The 22806-nt window shown below is 36.2% G+C and overlaps 1 protein-coding gene across 3 annotated transcripts in view; it reads right to left on the reverse strand.

Annotated features, from left to right (window-relative positions):
* arhgap32b (Rho GTPase activating protein 32b) overlaps window positions 1-22806 on the reverse strand; it is a 104169-nt gene that overhangs the window by 30920 nt on the left and 50443 nt on the right. For all 3 annotated transcript variants that reach the window (XM_065286948.1, XM_065286947.1, XM_065286949.2), the window contains one exon: window positions 19774-19860. In XM_065286948.1, the coding sequence (XP_065143020.1) occupies window positions 19774-19860 (87 nt within the window). The remainder of the gene's footprint in view (window positions 1-19773; window positions 19861-22806) is intronic.

Consider the following 22806-nt stretch of genomic DNA (forward strand, 5'->3'; position numbering starts at 1 on the left):
TGTATGTCCGTGTAAGTTTTGAGAATCGCTCTGAATCTGATCTCTAACAAAAGTCAAAAATGCAATTATCTCAGCTTTTTGCTCAAAATTTTGTGTTTTTAAAGAAACCTACATATATTTGAGAGGATGACATTTTTTGGTTGAAAGCAGAGGGTCTGTTCTTTCATTTGACATATTGGGCCCTATTTTAACGATCTAAGCCCATTGTCTAAAGCGCACGGTCTAAATGGGCTAGTCCAATGCCACTTTTGCTAATTTGACAATGGGAAAAATGGTTTGCGCGCCGAGCGCACGGTCGAAAAGGGTTGTTCATATTCTCCTAATGAGTAATGGGTGTTTTTTAGGCGTAACGTGCAATAAACCAACGACAGTCTCATCTCTCATCCCCTTTAGCTCTTTCCCCGCCATTGATGAGATATCTCGTCAATCTGCAATACTGCTATTATCCACAACTCTCTTATATATACTACACTGTAAAATGTAATAGCTAACTTTACTTAAAAATAAATAGTGATCATAACTAGTTGCTCCATAATTTGTTGACTCTACTAGCTTACAATAAGTTGACACAGCATTTTGGTGAGGAGAGTAATTAAACTTATCATACTTCAGTAACCTTTACTTGAGAAGTATTAGTGTCTCCACACACTCCCAACACTTGGTGGCGGTAATGCACCATGCTGGATGCCAACCGCCAATACAAATCAACGAAGAAGAGATTGCACATGCGCAGTTCCTCCTGAGACGTTGGATTTGAACCATCACGCGGCAAAAGAACGTTTGTCTGGATTTGGTTTGAAGGTAAGAGCATGCAAAATGTTAATTTGGAGAGGCCATGTATGTAATACTTCAGTCTGTTTGTAGGTTAAATGTATTTCTACAATTTAGTAAAGTCAGGACTATGTTCTGTTAATGTTCTGAGCTGAGTTTTGTTTGTGAGGTAAGGTTTAAGCTAAAGCTAGCTAACCACCTTGTCATTGTCCCACCTTGTAAATCTCAAATTTCTTAAACTGTAAATATGAATTCATATCGCCAAATGCAATGTGCTTGTTAACTGTTGCGTGCATCGGCTATAACTGGCGATGGCACAGTAAAACTTTAACTTATCTGCTAACGTTAGCTCAGCTGTTAAGCAGGAGGTCTGTATCAGAATATTCATATATTCATTCGATTTTTAATTTTGAGATTCGAATATTTTTTTCTGTTTTTAACATTAGCATTAATGCAGAGACTGCCAAGCAGGAAGTGCACTTCACGCTCCCGCTCAAGGTTTGTAACTTACTGTTAATGTGCTCCGATATTAAAGGTGGGATATATTTTTCTATTGAAAGGGCATTTGGTATTTTTGTGATTTTAAAATAATTGAGGTTATTTATTTAACATTTTGGCCCAAGCAGAAAATTAAGGGCACCTCAACTCAGCCTGCAATTATTTAAAATTTTCCCAAAATAACTGCATTACTGAAAAATACCAGATACTAAACCTATGCAGTTGCTGCACATGTCATTATGCACAATTAATGAAACTTTCTGAATAGAAAGTTATGATATGAACCAAATAACCATACAACCCCCTTGACTAATTTTAAGCATAAAATACATACATATACAATTTGTTATATTCAGATAGCCTGTTGTAATGGAATGAGTAGCAGGGCAATATACATACATGTATCCTTTATGCCTTACAAAGAAAGCGTTCATTAGAGCTGATTGGATGCACAAGTTGCAGTAATATATTCATTTTCGAGGTTTGTGTAATACTAGTTTTCTGGCCAGTGTGACCTAGTGATTTGTTATTAAAACGCATCCAAAATGACTTCATTAAATGCTCATTTGTCTGTTTCTTTAGGTTCTGTCAGAGTTCTTTCGCTTAACCAGCAAAAACCTCAAAATCGAGTTTTTCAAAGAACTGGACAAATACACTCCTCGCTGTCTTGACATTTTCAAGTCCAAGGGTGGATGTACCGGCCAGATACTTAAGGCGTATTTGCATCATCAAATCGCACTGGGGGTAAGTTTCTCATGCACATTAATGATTTAATGGTGTCAGCAAAATAGTGTAACCACATTGTATTTTCAGAGCTGTTAATTGATGGTCCTTGACCATTTATGGGTGCTATGTATGAAATTATCTTTCAGAATACAGATGTTACTGCTAAGTGAACAGCAGTCCTCCGTGGCCTTCCCATCCTCCTTGGAGATGAGAACAAAGACTTCTTCAAGACATACTTTGTAAGTAGTTTCAGGTGCTAATTTACAGTGGCTGAGTAGGCTTGTCGCGATAGTCGGTGTAACGGTGTTTACCAGTGTGTCAGCCTCTTACCGGTTAGATCACTTGCCCACCGCGACACCGTCTTTCACCGTCGTTTTGATATTTTTTTGTAATTAAATCATTTAGTTTCGTTAGAGACAGCAAACATGAATGTGTCTTCTGCCTGAATTCAGCAGAGCTGAATGCGCATCATCACAGAGCAGCCGGTGTCAGATTTCATTTATTCCTGTCAGAGTGTGTGAGGTGAGCGACTGACCAGACAATGGCAGAAGCCGTATGCTTACTCATTTTTGTTATAATATACATATATGATGTTTAATGTAAGCGAGATCGTTTTGTTGTTGCGTTTTTCATTACAAATAATAATAAACCCATCATTCAAGCAGCACTTTATAGAGGAGTAGCCGGATGCTCTCCTTGGGACTGGCAGGTTCTGAAGTACCTGTGCACATTGACTCAAGCACTTAATTAAACCAGCTGTTGCGCTCGCATTGCATGCAAATTCATATGAGATTTAAAGGAATAGTCTACTCATTTTCAATATTAAACTATGTTATTGCCTTAACTAACTATATCCCTCTATCATCTGTGTGCTTGCACGTAAGCGGTGGAGCGCGCTGCGACACTTCGATAGCATTTAGCTTAGCCCCATTCATTCAATGGTACCAATCAGAGATAAAGTTAGAAGTGACCAAACACATCAACGTTTTTCCTATTTAAGATGAGTAGTTATATGAGCAAGTTTGGTGGTACAAAATAAAACGTAGCGCTTTTCTAAGCGGATTTAAAAGAGGAACTATATTTTATGGCGTAATAGCACTTTTGTGAGTACTTCGACTCGCCTGAAAAGTCCGCTCCCCTTCTCCCTCTCATAATGGGAGAGGGAGGGTGTTACTGCGCCGAGTCGAAGTACTCTCAAAAGTGCTATTCCGCATTAAAATATAGTTCCTCTTTTAAATCCGCTTAGAAAAGCGCTACGTTTTATTTTGTACCACCAAACTTGCTCGTATAACTACTCGTCTTAAATAGGAAAAACGTTGATGTGTTTGGTCACTTCTAACTTTATCTCTGAGTGGTACCACTGAATGAATGGGGCTAAGCTAAATGCTATCGAAGTGTCGCAGCGCGCTCCAGCGCTTACGTGCACGCACACAGATGATAGAGGGATGTATCAACTCTTCTTAGTTAAGGTAATAACATAGTTTAATATTGAAAATGAGTAGACTATTCCTTTAAGACAGCCTACGCAAGCGCTGCATTTAAACAGTTGCATCTAATTCAAATTAAAAAAGTAAGCCCCTCCCACCCTGTGAAACCGGTATCATCGGGGTTGTCACGCACCGATTAACCGGTGGGAAAATTCTGTCACCGCAGCAACCCTATGGCCGAGAGGGGTCACAACACATGCATTGCAAATGCCACAGCACCTCCAGATTTGGAAACAACAGTGTCATAAAAGTGGCCTATTATTTTCATATATGCCATATGCAATTTCGACATGCAATGCAAACTGCACAGTAGTAGAGTAGAGCTGGGCCATAAATTGACTGCAATTCTCATGCGTATCTTATCAGTAAAGCTGGTTTCATGATTAGTAATAAGTCGCCATCACCTGCTTTCAAATGCAGCAGCATTTACTACACAGAGCCGTATTTTACTGAGAAGCTAGGCAAAATCATGTTCGTAATCGTGAAATTTCACCTCTGATAATGCATGAGATTTTGCCGAGCTTCTCTGTGAAATACGGCTCTGTGTAGTAAATGCTGCTCCACCTGAAAGCAGGTGATGGTGATTTACTATTAATCACGGAGCCAGCTTTACTGATGAAATGCGCATGAGAATCGCAGTCGATTTCTCGCCCAGCCCTACTGCTCAGTACAATGTGTAATGCATAGGTTATGCTTATTGGAAATTTAAGTTAAAAGGACCTCTGGCTAGTTTAACAAATTAGCCTTTTTGGGTTAGCCCTAATGTTTTGCCCCACAAACGTGATAGAAGAACACTCCAATGTTTTTGTTGTAGCGATATTTTAAGAAATGTTTACCCATAATGCATTCTGGACTGATGTAGATGGCTCCAAGCGCTGCTACAAACACAAGGCAAATAAACAATAACGTTATCAAGATAAGCTATTACCTCAGTTAGCGAGCGAAATATACCTTCCTCCGTGTTTACGGCATGTTGAGGCTCAAATTGGAAAGGCTTGAATGGCAGACATTTCGCTCGCTAATTGAGGTAATCGCTTTACTTGATAATGTTATAGTTTATTTGCCTTTTGTTTGTAGCGGTGCTTGGACCGGTCTACGTCACGGTCCATAATGCATTATGGGTCAAACAAACAATGGTGACTTACTAGTAAAAAGGTTGTCTTAAAATATCTTGCTACAACAAAAACATTGGAGGTGTTGTTCTATCACGTTTTTGGAACAAATGGTAGGGCTAACTCAATAAGGCTAATGTGTCAAACTAGCCGGAGGGTACATTTCATAAGCTTCCATTAGGGTAGGATGCTTTGTTAGCAGCAAGCATAAAAGAATCCGTCATATGACCCACTCCCCCACCATCCTCGCATACCCTTCTCACCTTTTTTTAACCCTTGACCAGTTTGCATGATTGTTTAATGGTACACATCTTCAGGTGTTAATGAGAGGGTTCTACTAATCTCACAAATGACCAGCGTAAGAGTGAAATGATTATGTACAAAAATGTCAACTGTCCTCTGGGACAACAGCAAAGCCTTGTTAGAATTGTAGGTATTTTTTCTTCTCATATGTTGTTTCCCTGTTGAATATGGCTTATCCATTTTACAGAACTGTCAATAGAGTGCAAGGTTTGTGTTATCACATTGTAGAATAGCTAACTGTTGTCATCAGCTAATGCCTCTTCAGATGTAAATATGAGCAGATGTGAGATACCCTCAATTGGTCCTGATCAAGACTACCTATCAACCTTCTTTCTAAAGTGGCTGCTTTGTGTTTTCTACCTAAATGCAAGGTTGTATATCAATGTGGAATTGTGTAATAATATCTCATGTTATTGTGTTTTTAGGACTGTGATGAACCGGAACTGGCCAACACCTCCATTGAGATCCTAACAGTAATCCCTGAAGGTACAGATGTGGCCTTTAAAAATGCGCGTCTCTGAGACCAGAATGCCGCGGAGACTTCCGAAATTCTGCGAGATCCCGCAAAAGGGGGGTTCGGTGGGGGACGCAGGAAATATAAAAACCTGTAGAGGGCAGGCGTGTTTCTTGTAGGCCATACTGACGACAATGTGTGTGCTCGACTTCATGCTGAGCGTATACTGTATGATATTGAAGTAACATGACACGGATTATCGATGTATAGGCGATAGACTTTGATGTCATACAAATGCATGCTTTTTGGCAAACATTTTGTTGGCGAAGTTTTCTTTTGCCAGTCACATATTCTTCATAAAAATCCGACTCAAACGCGCATCATTTGTCTTATTTTTTCCGTGTACTTACAGTAGAAGAGACGTGATGTATGATAATCGAGTCTTATAACAAAATAATTCGCGAAGACCTTTGAAGAGACCGAGCGCATTTACGCAATATCATTAACTAGTTTATCTAATTTTACATTTAGTTCATTTTTGCATCTGAACGTTTTAATAGCTTTAACATGGTTGTGGTGCGCTTTTCTGCATTACTGAACAGTAGGCTACTTTTTATATTATTATGTTTCCCTTTACATGGTATGAAACACGATAAAAGTATGCATTGGTGTTTAATACATTTCACTGAGAATTTGTATAATATGTTATACTTTTGTACTAAGGAAATAAAATCATATTGTGAGTGTAAATATTCATAAATTCGAGGAGTTTCTGATGTGTTTGTCATCGGCAAAATGCGCAGTTTCTTTGTTGCTGATTAAAAACCGTTGGCTATGTGATTGTTTAAAATTGACATTTTTTCTACTTATTATTAATTAATTTTTTGCCTACATTTACTCAATTAATATCAATGTGAAAATATAAGTAAATCATACTTCAAGTTAGGCGTAAAACTTACACATTTTTGATGTCAAATATAAATAATAATAATTTGAAATATGCAATTATTACAGTTTTAAAAACTTAAATATATTACTCTGACCTTTTTAAATATATTGACTAAAATAATCTGTTAATGTAATACTTATATTATTAAGGCGTATACATCAAATATATATGTACATTTTACACAAAATATCTGTTCTATTTTTAGTAATTTATTTTCCAACTAAAAAAATCGCATAACTGCATTAAGAGATTTTATTAAGTTACTTTAATCATTTATTTTAGAGATATTTACAAAGCCACTGAATCATTTTTAACAGTGTGTACATTATGACCTTACGGTAGACCATTATTAAATGCATATAAATAAAAATATGTAAAACTAAATAAAAAAGATATCATACACGGACTGTATGTAAGCATACGTTTTCTTGTTCGGTGCACGTGGGTTTAAATGCCGTTTTTCTAAAGAAGAATTTTAAAACTTTATTGGTGGTAGTTGAGAAGAATTCCTTTTTCCATTTCTAAATCATTTTGAGCGCAATATAAATATATCATATTGTTATTCTTATTATATAAGAATACGCAATTTTTACAACATTTTTAACATATAGAAAATACACGTTAAGCATGTTGTGTGTATTTCCTAATTACAAGCTTTTGATGAAATTGCACCAAAACTAAACGTGCATAAAAACATAAAAAAGTCATTTAAATAAGCGAAAAAATATTTTTTATGAGCTCAAAAATTTGAATATAATGTGCTATTGCTGAAAATTGCCCATCTCTAAGGAGAATATTCATCTTTAAAGTTTAAGAAACAAAAAAGTACTGATAAGCATTCTCAAACATATATATTCTGCAAGCACTCATTTATCCATAATGATGTAATTTATTTTTAATAACATATTGTCGCTGTCGGGCAAAGATACTCTCTGGACACTAAGACCATGTCTATGGGTTCAAGAATAACAAAATATTGGCCATTTGAAACTCGAAAGTCATCACTTTATTTTGTCCCATTGTTTTCCATTTTGCGTGTGGTAAAACTCCTGTGCGCGTCGTTCAAATTCATTGAAATTTCGTTCACTTGTAGTTTAGCAAGTATGTATAATACAATTTCAATAATGTTTTTACACTGCACATCGTCTGAGGAAATCCGAAGTTGCGTCGAGGGGAACCAAGCTGACAGCCGCGACAGCAGAGATTGTCACGTACCTACAGAAGGGTATTGGAAAAAGCTTGCATCTGACCTGCAGCGATATCATTCTGGCTTGTTGGGATGTCAGCCAGCGAGAGTCCTCTGATTCTGACCTTGTTCTTTTACTCCTCAGAGTCTAAAACCAGGAGGGCATATTAAGTATTCATTGTATTTTCATTTTAACAGAGCAGCTATGGTTGCGCGTTTCACACACCTCTCCAAACCACGTTGTTAACACTATGCTTGTTCGACTTCATGCGGCGCCGCAAGAACCGACAGCCGGATGACGTCAGAGTACCGCGAGAATGATTCAAGAAATCATATTTCGCCTCGCTCTCGCGATACTGTGACGTCTTCTGGCTGTCGATTCTCGGGGCGCCGCATGAAGTCGAACAAGCCTATTGACAGCAGCAAAAGCTACGCATGCGCTTTTAAATTGTAAAACTCAAAGGTGAATGGGTAATGTAGTCTCTGCTCTCGGTGGGACGAATTGGGTAGCTTGCATTGTGAAGGGCGCTTTTGAAAAGCGGCAGCGCAGCCAAATAATTAAATTAAGCCTCTGATTTAAACAGATGTGCAAATGAGCGTTCTGGTACGCTAGAAGTACGTTCTGGGCGCAGGGAGAGATGGTGGTACGCTCAAGAGCTATATTTGGAAGTGGCGGTACTGTGTACTGGCGCCTACCGGCCCACATTAAAGCACTCGCAGTAGCAAAGGTAGACGGCCCTTTGAAAAGCAAAAGAAAGCTGATAAAAATGAGAAACCTACACTGAAATAAATTGGAGTAGGATTTAGGCTACTTAACAAAATCTAAACATTTTTCACTCTGAAAATGCTATTAAATATAAACAAAATTATCAGCAGCTTTAACTTTATTACTTTTTTAATTTTAATTCACTCTTTGTTTCAGCGATGTTTATAAATATACTATATTTTTGCATTTTGATTACAAACTGTTCTACACTGAAAAGAAACTAATGTAATCTTCCTGATTTAATCACGTAAAACACGAGTCTAAACACAAGCACCACTTTTCTGAATGATGATAATCACAAACATCCCAGAGTTTGTAAACCAATTGTTTGTAAAACATATTTAATGCTAACTTTACTTAAAAATTCAGAAAATATTTTTTACAGTGTATAAATAAAAAGACATGAAGGAAGTTAATTCCAAAATGTAATTAATTGTACATGGTTTAGCTGCTTGTTTTAGCAGCTACCAGTGACAGAGAGTCAAAAAATTAAAAACCACCCACCCAGGTCTGCCAATTCTTTGCCAACCCCCAATGCTAATCGATCACCTCATGAAAGAAAACCGGTTTATCCAGTTTTCACCAGCGTGTTGGGTTTTAATATCAACCCTTGCAGTTTCTTTGTTAAAATGTAATTTAAGCAAATAGGCCTAATACATACGCTGTATGTTATCTTAAATGAATGTTTATAACTTATAAAATTCAGTGGATATCAGGTAACTTAATTTGACATATGTTGATATAACCTAGGCTCTTAAGTCCCACGCAATCACCATGCGACACACGCATTTCTGTCAGTTCACACGCTCACACACCAAACCTTGTAAGCTATTTATCACGCTGAGAAGTAAAATAGAACTTTTCCTGCTATACAAATTAATAAAGGAGGTGCTGGTATACAGAGCATTTCTGTCGAGTTTAGCAGAACATTTTTTAGGTGTGGTCAACTTTACGCAGCGCCACAAGAACCGACAAGCAGATGACATCAGAGTACCGCGAGAAATAAAGCGGAGGAGGTCGGTTTTAAATCGCTCTCGCGGTACTCTGATGTCATCCACTCATGTTTGAGTCTGTATCAGATGAAAATACAGATTTTGAGGAACAACTTATTGTTTGGAGATTGTCAATGGACGTTTCTGAGTGTTATGTTTGTTTTTTCAGTGTAGACCTGCAAAACGCCAAATGCATAAAAATTAATTAATATGGTAATGTCTTAGCATGATATGTTTTCTAAAATTTTTGTGTTTTCACAGAATTTTTTTTTAATGAAACATATTCAATGGTTACAGTGCCTCATGGTGGGGTTGAACTTTGCCCCACAGCCACCGTTCTGGGAAACTGCCTAGCTTAGTAATTCAGGCTAATCTTTAGCTAAATCATTCACATGGTTTTATACATTAGCCTATCACAAATATTTATGGTATGAATATTTAGACCTGGATAAATCTACTTTAACATAACAGCCTTTATACCTGGTATGTATAAATTTTACTTTGATAGGATAAAAATCATACTTTAATCATAACTCTTTAATTTGTCCTTCTCTTTAACATATAAATTATGGTTGCTACCTGTATTTGTGGTCACACGGCTACAAATCTGTATGGTTGCCTAGATAAAGGGGGTGGGTCAACTTACCCACTGGCTTACTTTGCCCCACTCTCCCCTACTTGGTATTGAGAAACGGGCATTGTTTATCGAAGCCGGAGCGCGAGCTACAAACTACAGAGCGAGTGCGCGGGTGCACAATGGTGAAAGAGCAACACACGATGTAAATAACTAAACCAGTGCTCGCAGTACAGACGCTTTATATTTTAGCGTACTGCGTACCTTCACTTTCTTTTGCGTGCCACCACTTCTCATGTTGCTGGTACTTTGCCTTAAAGAGTCAAAGGGCGTTTCTATGTGGCGCTGCGCAGACAGTTCGGCAACGAAGACATCAAAGTACCGCGAGAGCAAGTCGAAATGTTACAAATGGTCCGACTTTACCTTTGCTCTCGCGGTACTCTGATGTCATACGCCGACCAGTCAGCCGCACCATTTAAAGTCGAACACACAAAGCGTCAAGGCAGGGCCGCTGGAAGTCATTTTGAACAGGGGGTGCTGTGAATTTTTTAACCAAAAAACCTATGAGCCTATAGGCCTATTTAAAATACATTTTAAAAATAAATACATTGAGATTTACTACTTTATTGTCATATACACTTCAGGGCACACAGCCAGGGTCTGAAACACACAGACATCATCAGTTCTCAGATGAATATGCGCTATTAATCAGAAGCAAAAATACTTATCCCAGGGGGAATTACTTTCGTTACAATTTACATACAACATATAATATTATAACAACATATAATATTAATTAAACTTCACAATTTTCAATGTCCATGCGGACGAACATATTTTACTTTCGTTTTTAAGTTAGAATCACACGACAGATGTAAAATATTCTCACATTAACATACCTAGTATATTTTTATATAGATCTTTTTTTTTACTAAATAGTACTATTACTGTCTTTTTTAAACTTATAAATAATTCATAATTTGAACAAAAATAATGATGGGTTTAGTTCTGATATTGTATACTTTTATAAAGAAATACATGGTGTATAATTACATTTTTAGAATAGGCTTTATATAAGGTTTGTACTGTAAAAATACTCTATTTGTTACAAACAAAAGATAAAGAATTTACAAACGTGTGGAGAGCTATTTCAGCACTTGGACAGCGAAATGTTTTTTTTAAAGCATTACTTAAAATGTTTTCTCATCTCACCATATCTACAGGTGCAGAGTCATTATATACAATAAATCCGTTGGGTAGCATTAAAAAAAAAACATTTAAAAGTAGATGCATTTGTTTAAAGCAAAGCATTTATTTACTTAGCTACAGATGAAGCAGCTATTTAAGCCTTCTAACGTCTCATAATTGGTCATCATTTATGTCCAAGAGACTCAATAATAATCTGTTACATTTTAATCCTTTAATTTTTCATATTAAAAAGCGTTTTTGTGCTGCTGCGCATCCATGTATGTAATAAACAAACCCGCGTTGTCATTCCGTTAATACGCATATTATCAATGCGCTCTTTACTCGTTCAGAAAAAACTCGCGTCGCGCATTGCGCCGGTTGTATAATAGAAATTCCAAAGTCTCTCATGAGCTAGGGGACGAATGTCCAGGGAGTTCAGTATTTCTGTGTGGGCATGCATCAGGGAAAGGTGTGTGAGTCTTTTCCAACCCAGTCTCCTGAGGTTGCGTATAAATAGCACGAAGTGTAAAACTCGTGCAATACATACGCCAAATTCCACTTTGGCGTGCATATGATACGCAAGTCCTCCCCATTCACTTAAACGGGGCATCTTTTTTTGTCGTTTTATTTATTGGTTTCTCAATTTAAGACGCAAGACAAAGAAAGTGCGCTCGGATGAGGCCACGGATAGGCACAGACAGTAATGAAATTAAAATCCAAAATACACGTAATAACCTAAGTGTGTCAAAAATAATTTCCTAAAATATTCATAAGTAATATATCAATTGTGCAAAATATTTTTACTTAAAAAAAAATATATTTCTCGCTTTTCCGCGACCATGCGTCAAGGTCTGGAGGAAAAGGATACTTGCCCGGATCCCACGCACGCATCTGCAGTTATATACATTTTACAAAACCGGTATTCATTAGATTTTAAGAACTTTTTTGCCACTTTTAAAACTGTAAAACTAAATAAAAAAGAAATCATATGCCGATTGAGCATGTAAGCATATGTTTTCTTGTTCGCTCCACGCAACACGGGTTTAAACGCCGTTTTTTTTCTAAAGAATAATGTTTAAACTTTATTGGTGGTGGTTGAGAATAATTTATATTGCAGAATAATGTATATTGCATTTTAGCGCAATATAAATGTATCATTGTTATTCTTAATATAAAAGAATACTAATATATTTTTTACAACATTTTTAACTTTAAAACATACATATAAAGATGCTTTGTACAATAGCTTTGCTTCTGACAACAATTTTCTGTAATAAATCAGTAAATCAATCACAAAATGTGTTGAAAGTGGCGAATAAAATGCTTGTCAATTCAAACAATGCCCATAATACCCATAATAACATTTTCTACGTTTTTCTTTCAATAAAAATAAACATATTTATTATTTTCTTAACTTAAAACTTTGTTTTTTAATTTATAAATTAGATTTTATATAAATAAGTTTTAAAAGTGTTGACTGCGAACGTCTGAGATAAGATATCTGGAAGGACCTATAATATACGCCTATAATATATGTACATTTTAAATTAAAATGTCTGTTCTATTTCTAGCCATTTATTTTGTTTTGACCAACTAAAAAATACATAAGTGACATTAAGAGATTTTATAAAGTTACTTTAATCCATTATTTTAGTAATATATTTACAAAGCCACTGAATATTTTTACTGTTATGAATAACGGCTGAAAGGATAAAAAAAAATCATAACACTGACTGCCTATATGCGCAAGAAAGGTATTACTAAAGTTTTAAATATTTAAAACTAAATAAAGATATCATATGCCCACTGTACAGTATGTAGGCCCATGTTTTCTTGTTCGCTCTGCGTGGGTTTAAACGCCGTTTTTAAAGAATATTTTTTAAACTTTATTGGTGGTGGTTGAGAAGAATTCCTCTTTCCATATGTAAAGCAATTTAGCGCAATATACATGTGTCATATTATTGTTCTTAATATATTAAGAACAATAATGCTAATATATTTTTACAACATTTTTAACTTTAAAACATGTATTTTTATACCACATAAATCTCTTTAAAATATTAATACTTTTAGATAAACTGACATAATTATTAATATTATGAACAAACAATGAAACGGTGTCAAAATTTTTATAATTAAGATATTCATTGTAAATAGAGTTAAGTGTATTAGGCTCACACTAAATTCTTTGTTGCACTTAGTATAAATGCCCATTGCACGTACAGTCATCTTAATATATGTATGCGCTGTTATGCTGGCAAGAATTGGTTGACGTCACTTTGCTGTTTTAATAGAAATGTTAAATATTCAGCAATGCCCTTATTAACTTCTGGAAACAACCGCAATGACAACGCATATAAAAATGTAGTTTTTTATGCGCCACCTGGTGGATTTTCTGTGAAGCGAAACACATTAAGGGAAAAGGGAAAGTAGCCCCCCCGAAAACACTTGCAGAATTCTGCGTGACTCCGCGAGACGATTTGGCGAATGCCGCGGGAGAAAACGCGCGTTTTTAAAGGCCACATCTGTATCCCACCTCAAGGAACACACCAACATTTTGGGTTTTTAGCTTATTCACTGTATTCCCCAGAGTTAGATAAGTCCATACATACAATTTTTATCTCTGTGTGTCCTGTAACTTTGTCTGATGCACCCACCGCTAGCTTAGCTTAGCACAAAGATTGTAAGTAAATGGCTTCAGCTAGCATACTGCTCCCTATAAGTGACAAAATAACGCAAACATTTTCCTATTTATATGTTGTGATTTGTATAGTCACAGCGTATACAAATAACAAGGTCATATGAGACACAGCCATCTTCTAACAGTATACATACAGGGAACTATAGAAGCACTGCTACTTGGGTGGAGTGATTTGCTCGCAGCACCAGAGAAGCCCCCTGGTGAGGAGAGAGTTGTGCTAATCACTCCGCCCAAGTATCAGTGCTTCATCTGAGAATATAGTTTCCTGTATGTATACTGTTAAAAGATGTCTGTCTCATATCACCTTGTTATTTGTACACACTGTGACTATACAAATCACAACATATAAATAGGAAAATGTTCGCGTTAATTTGTCACTTATTTGGAGCAGTATGCTAGCTGGAGCCATTCACTTCCAGTCTTTTTGCTAAGCCAAGCTAGCGGTGGGTACGTCAGACAGAGTTACAGGACACACAGAGATGAAAAAGGTATGTATGGACTTATCTAACTCTGGGGGATACGGTGAATAAGGTAAAAACCCAAAATGTCTGCATGTTCCTTTAAGGCCCAAAATTCAATCACTCAAAAATCTACTGTGCAGTGAGTAGTGAAGTTCTTTGTTTTACACACACACACACACACACACACACACACACACACACACACACACACACATACATTTATGGTGTATCTACATTATTGATGGAAATATATTTTTTTTGTCATTTGGTCTTGGTTTTGTGTAATGGTGAATGTGTGATTTGTTGGGTTTTTATGTCTTTTTTCAAAATTCAAATTCTCTCTTATTGGATGTGCAGTTCACTGTATTGATCTGTTTCAATCAAATAAAGTGTTTCATTGATTAATTCAAACTGTTGTCTCTCTTTGTTTCAACAACTTAAAACTTTTGAGTAAAGTTTACTTGAATATTTTAAGGCAATCGGTTTCCTAAGATTTCCTTAGTATTGTGAACACTTAGCCTTGTAAGGATAACTTGCCTTAATGAGTACTGCTAACTGAACATAACTCAGTTGTCTGAACTGACATTTCCTTAGTGACGGGAGCTAATGATTTTTAAGTTCACTTTACTACCATGACATGAGTTGTCTGTACTAAAAATTTTTTTGTCATCATAACTAATGATTTTGCGTTAACTGTACTCAAGTGTACTAACATGATATGAGTTGTCCTTACACATTTCTTCTCAGCTACAACAACTTAAAAATTGATTGTCAACTTTACTTTAAAAATTTGAGGCAATCGGTTTCCTAAGTTTTTTTAAGTAAAGTCAACAAATTACATTTTACAGTGTAGGGGTGACCCCGAATAGTCGAAGATTCGATGCATCGATAGGAGAAGCCTGATTCGACTACCAATCTCATAGTCGAATCGTCGCAGATGTGTTATGAAATGAGGATCATTCAATTTTGGCCGTATGGGTGCACACATTATCTGATTTCACATATAACAGCTTTCTCACAATATATTAATATACTGCATATTATGATAATGCTGCAAATAATATGTGAAGTAGCAGCTTTCAATAAATATTTTTTTAAATGCGTTAATAAATCCAACAACCCCTGTGACCGGGCTTCACGTCCATAAGAGGTCTCTATGTTAATAAAGCCTTGCCTCTTTGTTTCGACATTTAAAAGACAAAGCTGGCAAATTAAACTATGACTTTCGTTCTTTTAATAATTTCTATATTTTATTTTATTTATAAATCACTTTGGGTTATCTGATGTAACTATTTGGCTTGTGTTTTGTTTCCGTGCACTTGAGGCATTTTGCATATTTGTTCTTCACTTTGTTACTTCTGCCCTTATTGTATTAAAAAATTGTATTTATTATAAACGTAAATTCCGATCTAATTTAAGTATGTAAATTTTGGATAGCTTTTCGTTGTATGGATGTTGCGCTATTGCATGCTGGCCATGCTTTGCGCATGTAATTTAGCCGAACGGGCTAGGTGCTCTGCATGCGTCTCATATTTAGGAGTTCATCAAACTAAACATTAAAAAACGGATGTTTTTCGACGAGTATAAGTTTTTAAAATGTATTTAAAACAGAGTGGTTATATTGTCTATCTTAAAGTAAAACTACAAAACAGGTAAGCCGTTTTTTTATTTCGGTGATGAAACGGAAATTAGTATCTGCACCGAACCTATTTCTGCCTGACACGAATGTCTTTCTTGTGATTTAATATTATGGTCAGTCGGTGTTCACTTTCAAATGATAGCAAAGATATTCCTGAAATAAATAATATCATCCGGTCTTTCTGTATCTAAAGTGAATACAGAGATGATCAAAGTCAAAGCAAGCAAGCAGGTATTTCTGTGCTAAATAATAACGCGTAGTGTCTATAAAATCATTAATTTCAGTGTTTTTCTTGTTATAAATTAAAGTTTAATGAATTGTATATAAAGATTAGTTTTTATCATTTACAGTCACAATCACAAATTATTTGTCATTTCTCATTTGTCGGGTTTTTTTGGTCATGACTGCTTTGCCGCGCTATCTCCAAATTAAATAAAAACACTTAATTGTAGCCGGAGTTTCCAAGGCAGGATCACCTTTGTTATTTTTTTAGGTTTAGTTATCAAATGTATTTTTGTGTGATGTTCTGTAGATCGTGGCTTTAAAATGTTATGAGGAATAATTAAACAAATGTTGCCTTACATTTTACCTTAAAAAAAATATATATAAATGCATCGTCAGTTTTGTCTTCGTTTATTACTTGAAAGACAGTTTTGGGCACGTTATCAGACAGTTGTTTATGTGTGCTGCTTGTGAAAGAAAATAAAAGTTACCAATTTGTACCTGGTCTGGCCCCCTCCCAACCCATGCACACAAACATAGATGATTCGACTATCGGTCGACTATGGAAAGATTCGAAAATTCTGATTCGAATATGTAAATCCTTAGTCGAGGACACCCCTAATATATACTCTTCCGCAACTTATAAAAACCGGAAGTATTGCCCTAGGGCAGGGGTAGGCAAGTTCGGTCCTAGAGAGCCGCAGTCCTGCATATTTTAGCCTAAGCACTGATAATCTAACCTGATGTCTAAATCCTAAAGACATTGATTAGCTTGTTCAGGTGTGTTTGATTAGGGTTTGAACTAAACAATGCAGGACTGCGGCTCTGTAGGACCGAACTTGCCTACCGCATATTACTAACGTGCTCTTTAAATAACAAAAAAACATATTGCGCCATTGACTTTAGAACAGGTTTTTGTTGGTCAATGGCGTAGTCTATTTTAGTTGCCTCAAAATAGCAACGCACCAACAATGCGCCTGAACACACCACGTTTTCAGACCAGAACGCCCATGGGCGCAAATGCATTTGCTATTTAAACAACGTTGCGCTAAACGTGAAAATTATCATTGCGCCGGGTTGAAACTAGCAGAAGATGCATTGCGCAGGGTGTATGATAGAGCCCATTGTATGTTTATATATTTTAAGAAAAACATTTTATGGAAGGCATTAAACTTTTGTAAAAATAATGAAAAGAGGTGGCGCTGGCTGGCAACTTTTTTTTTAAACCCGCAGGGAATAAGTTAATATCAACTAATACAACGAACATGAAAAATGTGACAAACAGTAAGAAAATAGACTTAATGCTTCACAGTAAGATCCATATAGCCACACAGGTGTAACTTTAAAGGTTATGTTTATGACGAATTTCAGGGACAGTAGTCTCTGACGCATGGCATTTACGTCACTGTCAGAAATCGCCCACACATTTTCGTTCACTTCTCCCCCATAAAGTGGACTCAAATGTCATTTGCTGTATAGGGAATAGTGAAGGGTTTCAGATTTTTTTAAAGCGTTTGAATATCTGTATATTAAGCAATGTGAACTTAATAAACTACAGGAATTGCTGTTCAAAGTAGATATGGGGTCATTCTTTGTATGTGGTGACTTTTTCATTCCATAAAGCTGTTTGTTTCGATTATGTTAGCATTGCATCAAGAGAATAATATGCTTATTGTTGAGAAAACAACTTTAAGTTTAAGCAGCTGAGATCTAGATTTGATCACTTTATATTAAATAAAAGATGAAAAGACAGAACAGCACATTCAGGGAATTTGTACTGACTGATGACATTTCTGCTGTTATATGTAACCCTGTCTATGAAACCCATGCTCAAGATCTTTGGAGCATCAAAGTTTGATTTCACTCATTGATTTCAATTTTAGTCATGGTTTTACTTAGTCAATATTAAATATATCAAGGTTACATTTTCACAGAATGTGTTTCCTACATTTTGTAGGACAGTTTTGTGTAGAAAACAGTAAATCACAAAAAAATGTGCTGGGTTTTCACAGGCAGGGTCACAAATATCTATTTAGGTCAAACAATGACTCGTTTAATGACAGTTGAATGCACCAACAGCCTAGAAGACATCCACATTATCAGTTTACAGCAAGCACATACATTTGGGAAAGCCGATGCGATGTGTGAACTCCAAATGTACATCTTAAACTGTTCATCATTTTATTCATGCACATAAGTGTTTCGCTTGAAATTGACTTTTACTCCTCAGTGGGACCAGCAGAGCGCAACAACTCAATCAATCTGTACATGAGCGCATCTTAAGCAGTGCTAAATCTTTCCCAGCAGGTCTGTTGACACAACCTGAGCCTGCAGTGCTCTAATCTAAATGAAATGCACTACATCACCGACTGACAAGAAGATGCAGTTCTGATTGGAGAATCGTTGGCTGCGTGGATCACCTGAGCATTCCCAATGTAAAGATGCTGATGAATATGAATGGAAAAATATGCTGATGGAAGTGAGGGAATGAATCGGATGCATTTCCTTCCTCTCCATTGGTTCTCGTGGGAGGCTGGCAGGCTCCCTCCGCCCCAGTGCCTTTGTGGCTGCCCTGTGTAAAGCATCAATCAACCTGACAGCTCAGTGCAGCCTGATTCAGGCACCGGGTGTTGGTACCTTTACCAATTTACAGCAGCCTAACCAATCAAATCTCTAAAATTAGATCTGAATTGCATGTATATGCATCAGATACAAAATTTAGTTATGATCGGTATATTTTCTTTATTTACCTGCGATTGGTCAGTTATATCAAAATGTTTATGCATACTTTATTAACACCCTTCGTTTTACATTGTCTACACTCTTAAAACAAACGGTGCTAAATAGCAACAAAAGTGGTTCTTGGCTCATAGAGGAACCATTTTAAGTGTCATATAGCACCGATGAAGTACCTGTGTAGGCCCGGTATAGAACCAAATAGTGCTATGTAGAAGAACCCCGTGTGGTGCTATATGACCCCGTATGGTACTTCATATGTGCTATATAGCACTAAAAATGGTTTCTCTATGATAACCAAGAACCACTTTTAGTGCTATTTAGCACGGTTTGTTTTTTTAGAGTGTAGTATTACATTTTCGAATAATCAATTGATGACAAATAGGTTTTAGAGCGCCTTTTATTTTGTCTGGATTTCTACAGTCTTAAAGCCAACAGTCATGGAAAACCGCTACACTTTCCCTCTGGTCAAAACACATCCCCTCTGAGCCAAGGGACAGGAAGAAAAGACCTCAAAATAAAAACGCTCAGGAGTGCCTAGCGTACGAGTGCAGCCACAGGAAATACAAACACAGCAGTTCAGCCTGTTCGCTTCATTTGCATTTCATTGAGAACTGAGGAGTGTGTTTGTTTGGAGAAATCGTAATGAGAGGTGGAACTAAAGTGCTCTTTCTATATCTGATCCATTTCCTGTAATGTGGCTCCTGGCCACATCTGCACCCTCAGCTGTTAAATGTTTTTTTCTTTATAAACACACAGGAGCAGCTCTGCGGATTTGGATCTACTACGAGGTTTCCACACACAAACCCAGACTTGAGATATTTTCCACCAAGTCTTCAGCTGGAGCTGCCAACGTTCAATGCAAGTGCACAAACAGATGCTCGAAAATTGCTTGAATTCTGTTAAAGGTTTAGGCAGCAGATTTTTCCTCATCGGAATTTTGTCTAACGTGGAAAACATGGCAGGCAATCAAATTTTTTTTCCTGCAACAATCCCTGCTTGTCTTACCTGACAGTAGATCTGCACCAGATACACAGGTTCTTTTGATTCCAGGCCATTTCGTGTCACGTCGCACTGTTCATCTGCAAGGGTCAGCTGTGGAGAAGAGATGCAGAAAGAAATAAACCAGTTTCTTATTTTAGTGACAGCTGCAGGCTGTTGTAAACAGAAAGACATTTCCACACCGTTGCGATAATGCGAATCTTCGGTGAATCACTAGCGGCAATGCATCTATCTGTAGTCAGGTGTAGAGATGGTACCTCGGGTTAGAGGAGGTGTTAAATGATTTGTCACCAGCTGAGCATATTGCCCGCATATTGTGAATAATAAATGCGAATAAAGTTCAGTGACAGCAGAAGCACAAAGAGAAAGCTCCTTAAGCGACAGCGTTATTTCGTATATGCATGAAAAGAAAAGACACTAATATCATTATTATTCTAGCAATGCCTTTAATGGATAATTCATGCTGACATTGTGCGAGATATCAGCTTTTATCAAAACTGTTTTTGGATGCAAAACCCACTGTGGATAATTTCTAAAGCCCAAATCAAATAAAAGATTCATAAACAGTACATTAATGAATGCATTTAATGATGCATAAATAAATAAATAAATAATAAAGCAGTTAACGGTCAAGTTTGATGAAGCATTTAGATGTAATGCCACACTCTGAAAGATGCTGGGTTGTTTTTAAACAATGGCTGGGTAAATACTGGAATGAACAGAGCATTGGGTTTGAAATGGCCTAATGCTGGGTAATTTTTACGCAACCAATAACCCAGCAACTGGGTCATTTCAAAATGCTCCGTTTAGTCCAATATTTACCCAGCCATGGGTCAAAAACAACCCAGCATTTTTAGAGAGCAGTATAAACAGAATAAGGACATATTTACGGAGTAAATACTGGGATATTTTCAACCCAGCGTTGGGTCAAAAAGGGACAAGCCCAGCCCCTTGGGTTGTAATTTAACCTATGCTGGGTTGTTTCAACCCATTGTTGGGTTAAATATAAAAATTTTCTGGGTTACTTTAAGCCAATGGCTGGGCTGGTCCCTTTTAGTGCTGCCACACGATTAGTCGCAACTAATCGTTTGCAGAATAAAAGTTTTTGTTTACATAATATATGTGTGCATACACACACACACACACACATGTATAATTTAAAAAAAAATATATATTTATATATAATAAATATTAGTGCTGGGAAAAGATTTATCGTGATTAATCGCATACAAAATAAAAGTGATTTTTTTGCATAATTTATGAGTGTGCGCTGTGTGTAATTATTATGTATATATAAATACACACACATTCATGTATGTTTTAAGAAACATTTACATGTGTATATATATATATATATATATATATATATATATATATATATATATATATATATATATATATATATATATATATATATATATATATATATATATTTATTTATATTTGTATATATTCTATATTATATATTAACATGGATATATAAATAAAAATGTTCTGAAATGTATATATGTATGTGTGTGTGTTTACATATATAACAACACACAGTACAGACACATATATTGGGCAAAAATTCACTTTTATTTTGTATGCGATTAATCGCGATTAATCTTTTCCCAGCACTAATAAAATATTTTATTTTAAAATATAAACAAGTATATACACATGCAAATGTTCTTACATGTGTGTGTGTATTTATACATAATTATTATACACACACACACACACACACACACACACATATATATATATATATTATGTAAACAAAAACTTTTATTCTGCAAATGATTAGTCACGACTAATCGTGAGACAGCACCAGTCCCTTTTTGACCCAATGCTGGGTTGAAAATAACCCTTTTAAGCGTTACATATTTTTTAAAGTGTTTAAAAAGGTCAGCAACCATTATACTATACCTTATTCAGTATTAACACAAATATTACCATTTACATCATCTCAGGCTGTTCACATTATGACTTCATTGACAGTGTATTTGCTAATGCCTCCACTGCAGTGTTGTTCGACTGACAAATTAATGCTGTGACTCATTTGGGTTTGTTCATACTGTTAGATTGGTGATTCATACCAGAAATGACCTCAGTAACACACATAAGCACATTTCAAATAGAAAAAAAGAACAAAAGGAGACTGCAGGAAACTAAAGCTCTGTCATGTGCTGCAAGACACACGCTTCACATAAAACCACGAGGACTTTAGACTAACAAAACAAGCTGCATTTAAACAGTAAAAATAGTGTTTTCGATTCAAGGACTCGAATTGAGAGAAAAAGCTGTAATCTTGCATCCATTGATAACAAAATTATTTACACAAAATTTCCCCCTTGAGACCAATAAAGCTTCTCTCTATTTCTATCCCCTAAACTGTTTGAATGAATGAGATGGACACAGAAGCAATAAAACAAACAAGTAACTCTATATTGTAAAAAGTGGCATTATATTTGCACTGAACAAAGTGATAAATGTTATTCACAAATGGTATTTGTACAAGTGTTAATATGCTTTTCTTAGGATAAATTGTCTGAGCGATGGAGAATGGATGAATTAGTGAAAACAGCATTTGCCAACAAGGTAAGCTATTTGCACTTAGCGTAAATAGACATTGCCAAGACTTTAAATCCATTTGGCAGAACGGCTGTGTTGAATCCTTCACTATTGTGCGAAACTCATTTGGGAAATGTAACGTGCATTCCTGACTACTTCTGAGAGTGGTTTTATTGAATCACAAAACATTTTAGAGACTGCTTACACCTGCGGCATGTTGACCCTGTTAAAGTGATATTGGATCAACTTTAAAAAAAAAATGGGTTCAGTATATTGGTACCATTAGCAAACACAATCTAGCGTGTGTTCAAACAGAACATGTATCCCTTATCTATCTAAAAAGTCCTAACTTCCAAAACCTGCAGTCCTCACCTATGCATGTACTGCAGCGTTAATTACATTCTGCTGGGGTTAGAAAGCAGCCGGTAGGTTGTATTCCTGTCACGATGAGTGAAAGCACCGTGGCAGGGTTACACAGAGCTG

This window comes from Paramisgurnus dabryanus, chromosome 18, assembly GCF_030506205.2.
Source record: "Paramisgurnus dabryanus chromosome 18, PD_genome_1.1, whole genome shotgun sequence".
Taxonomy (NCBI): Eukaryota; Metazoa; Chordata; class Actinopteri; order Cypriniformes; family Cobitidae; genus Paramisgurnus; species Paramisgurnus dabryanus.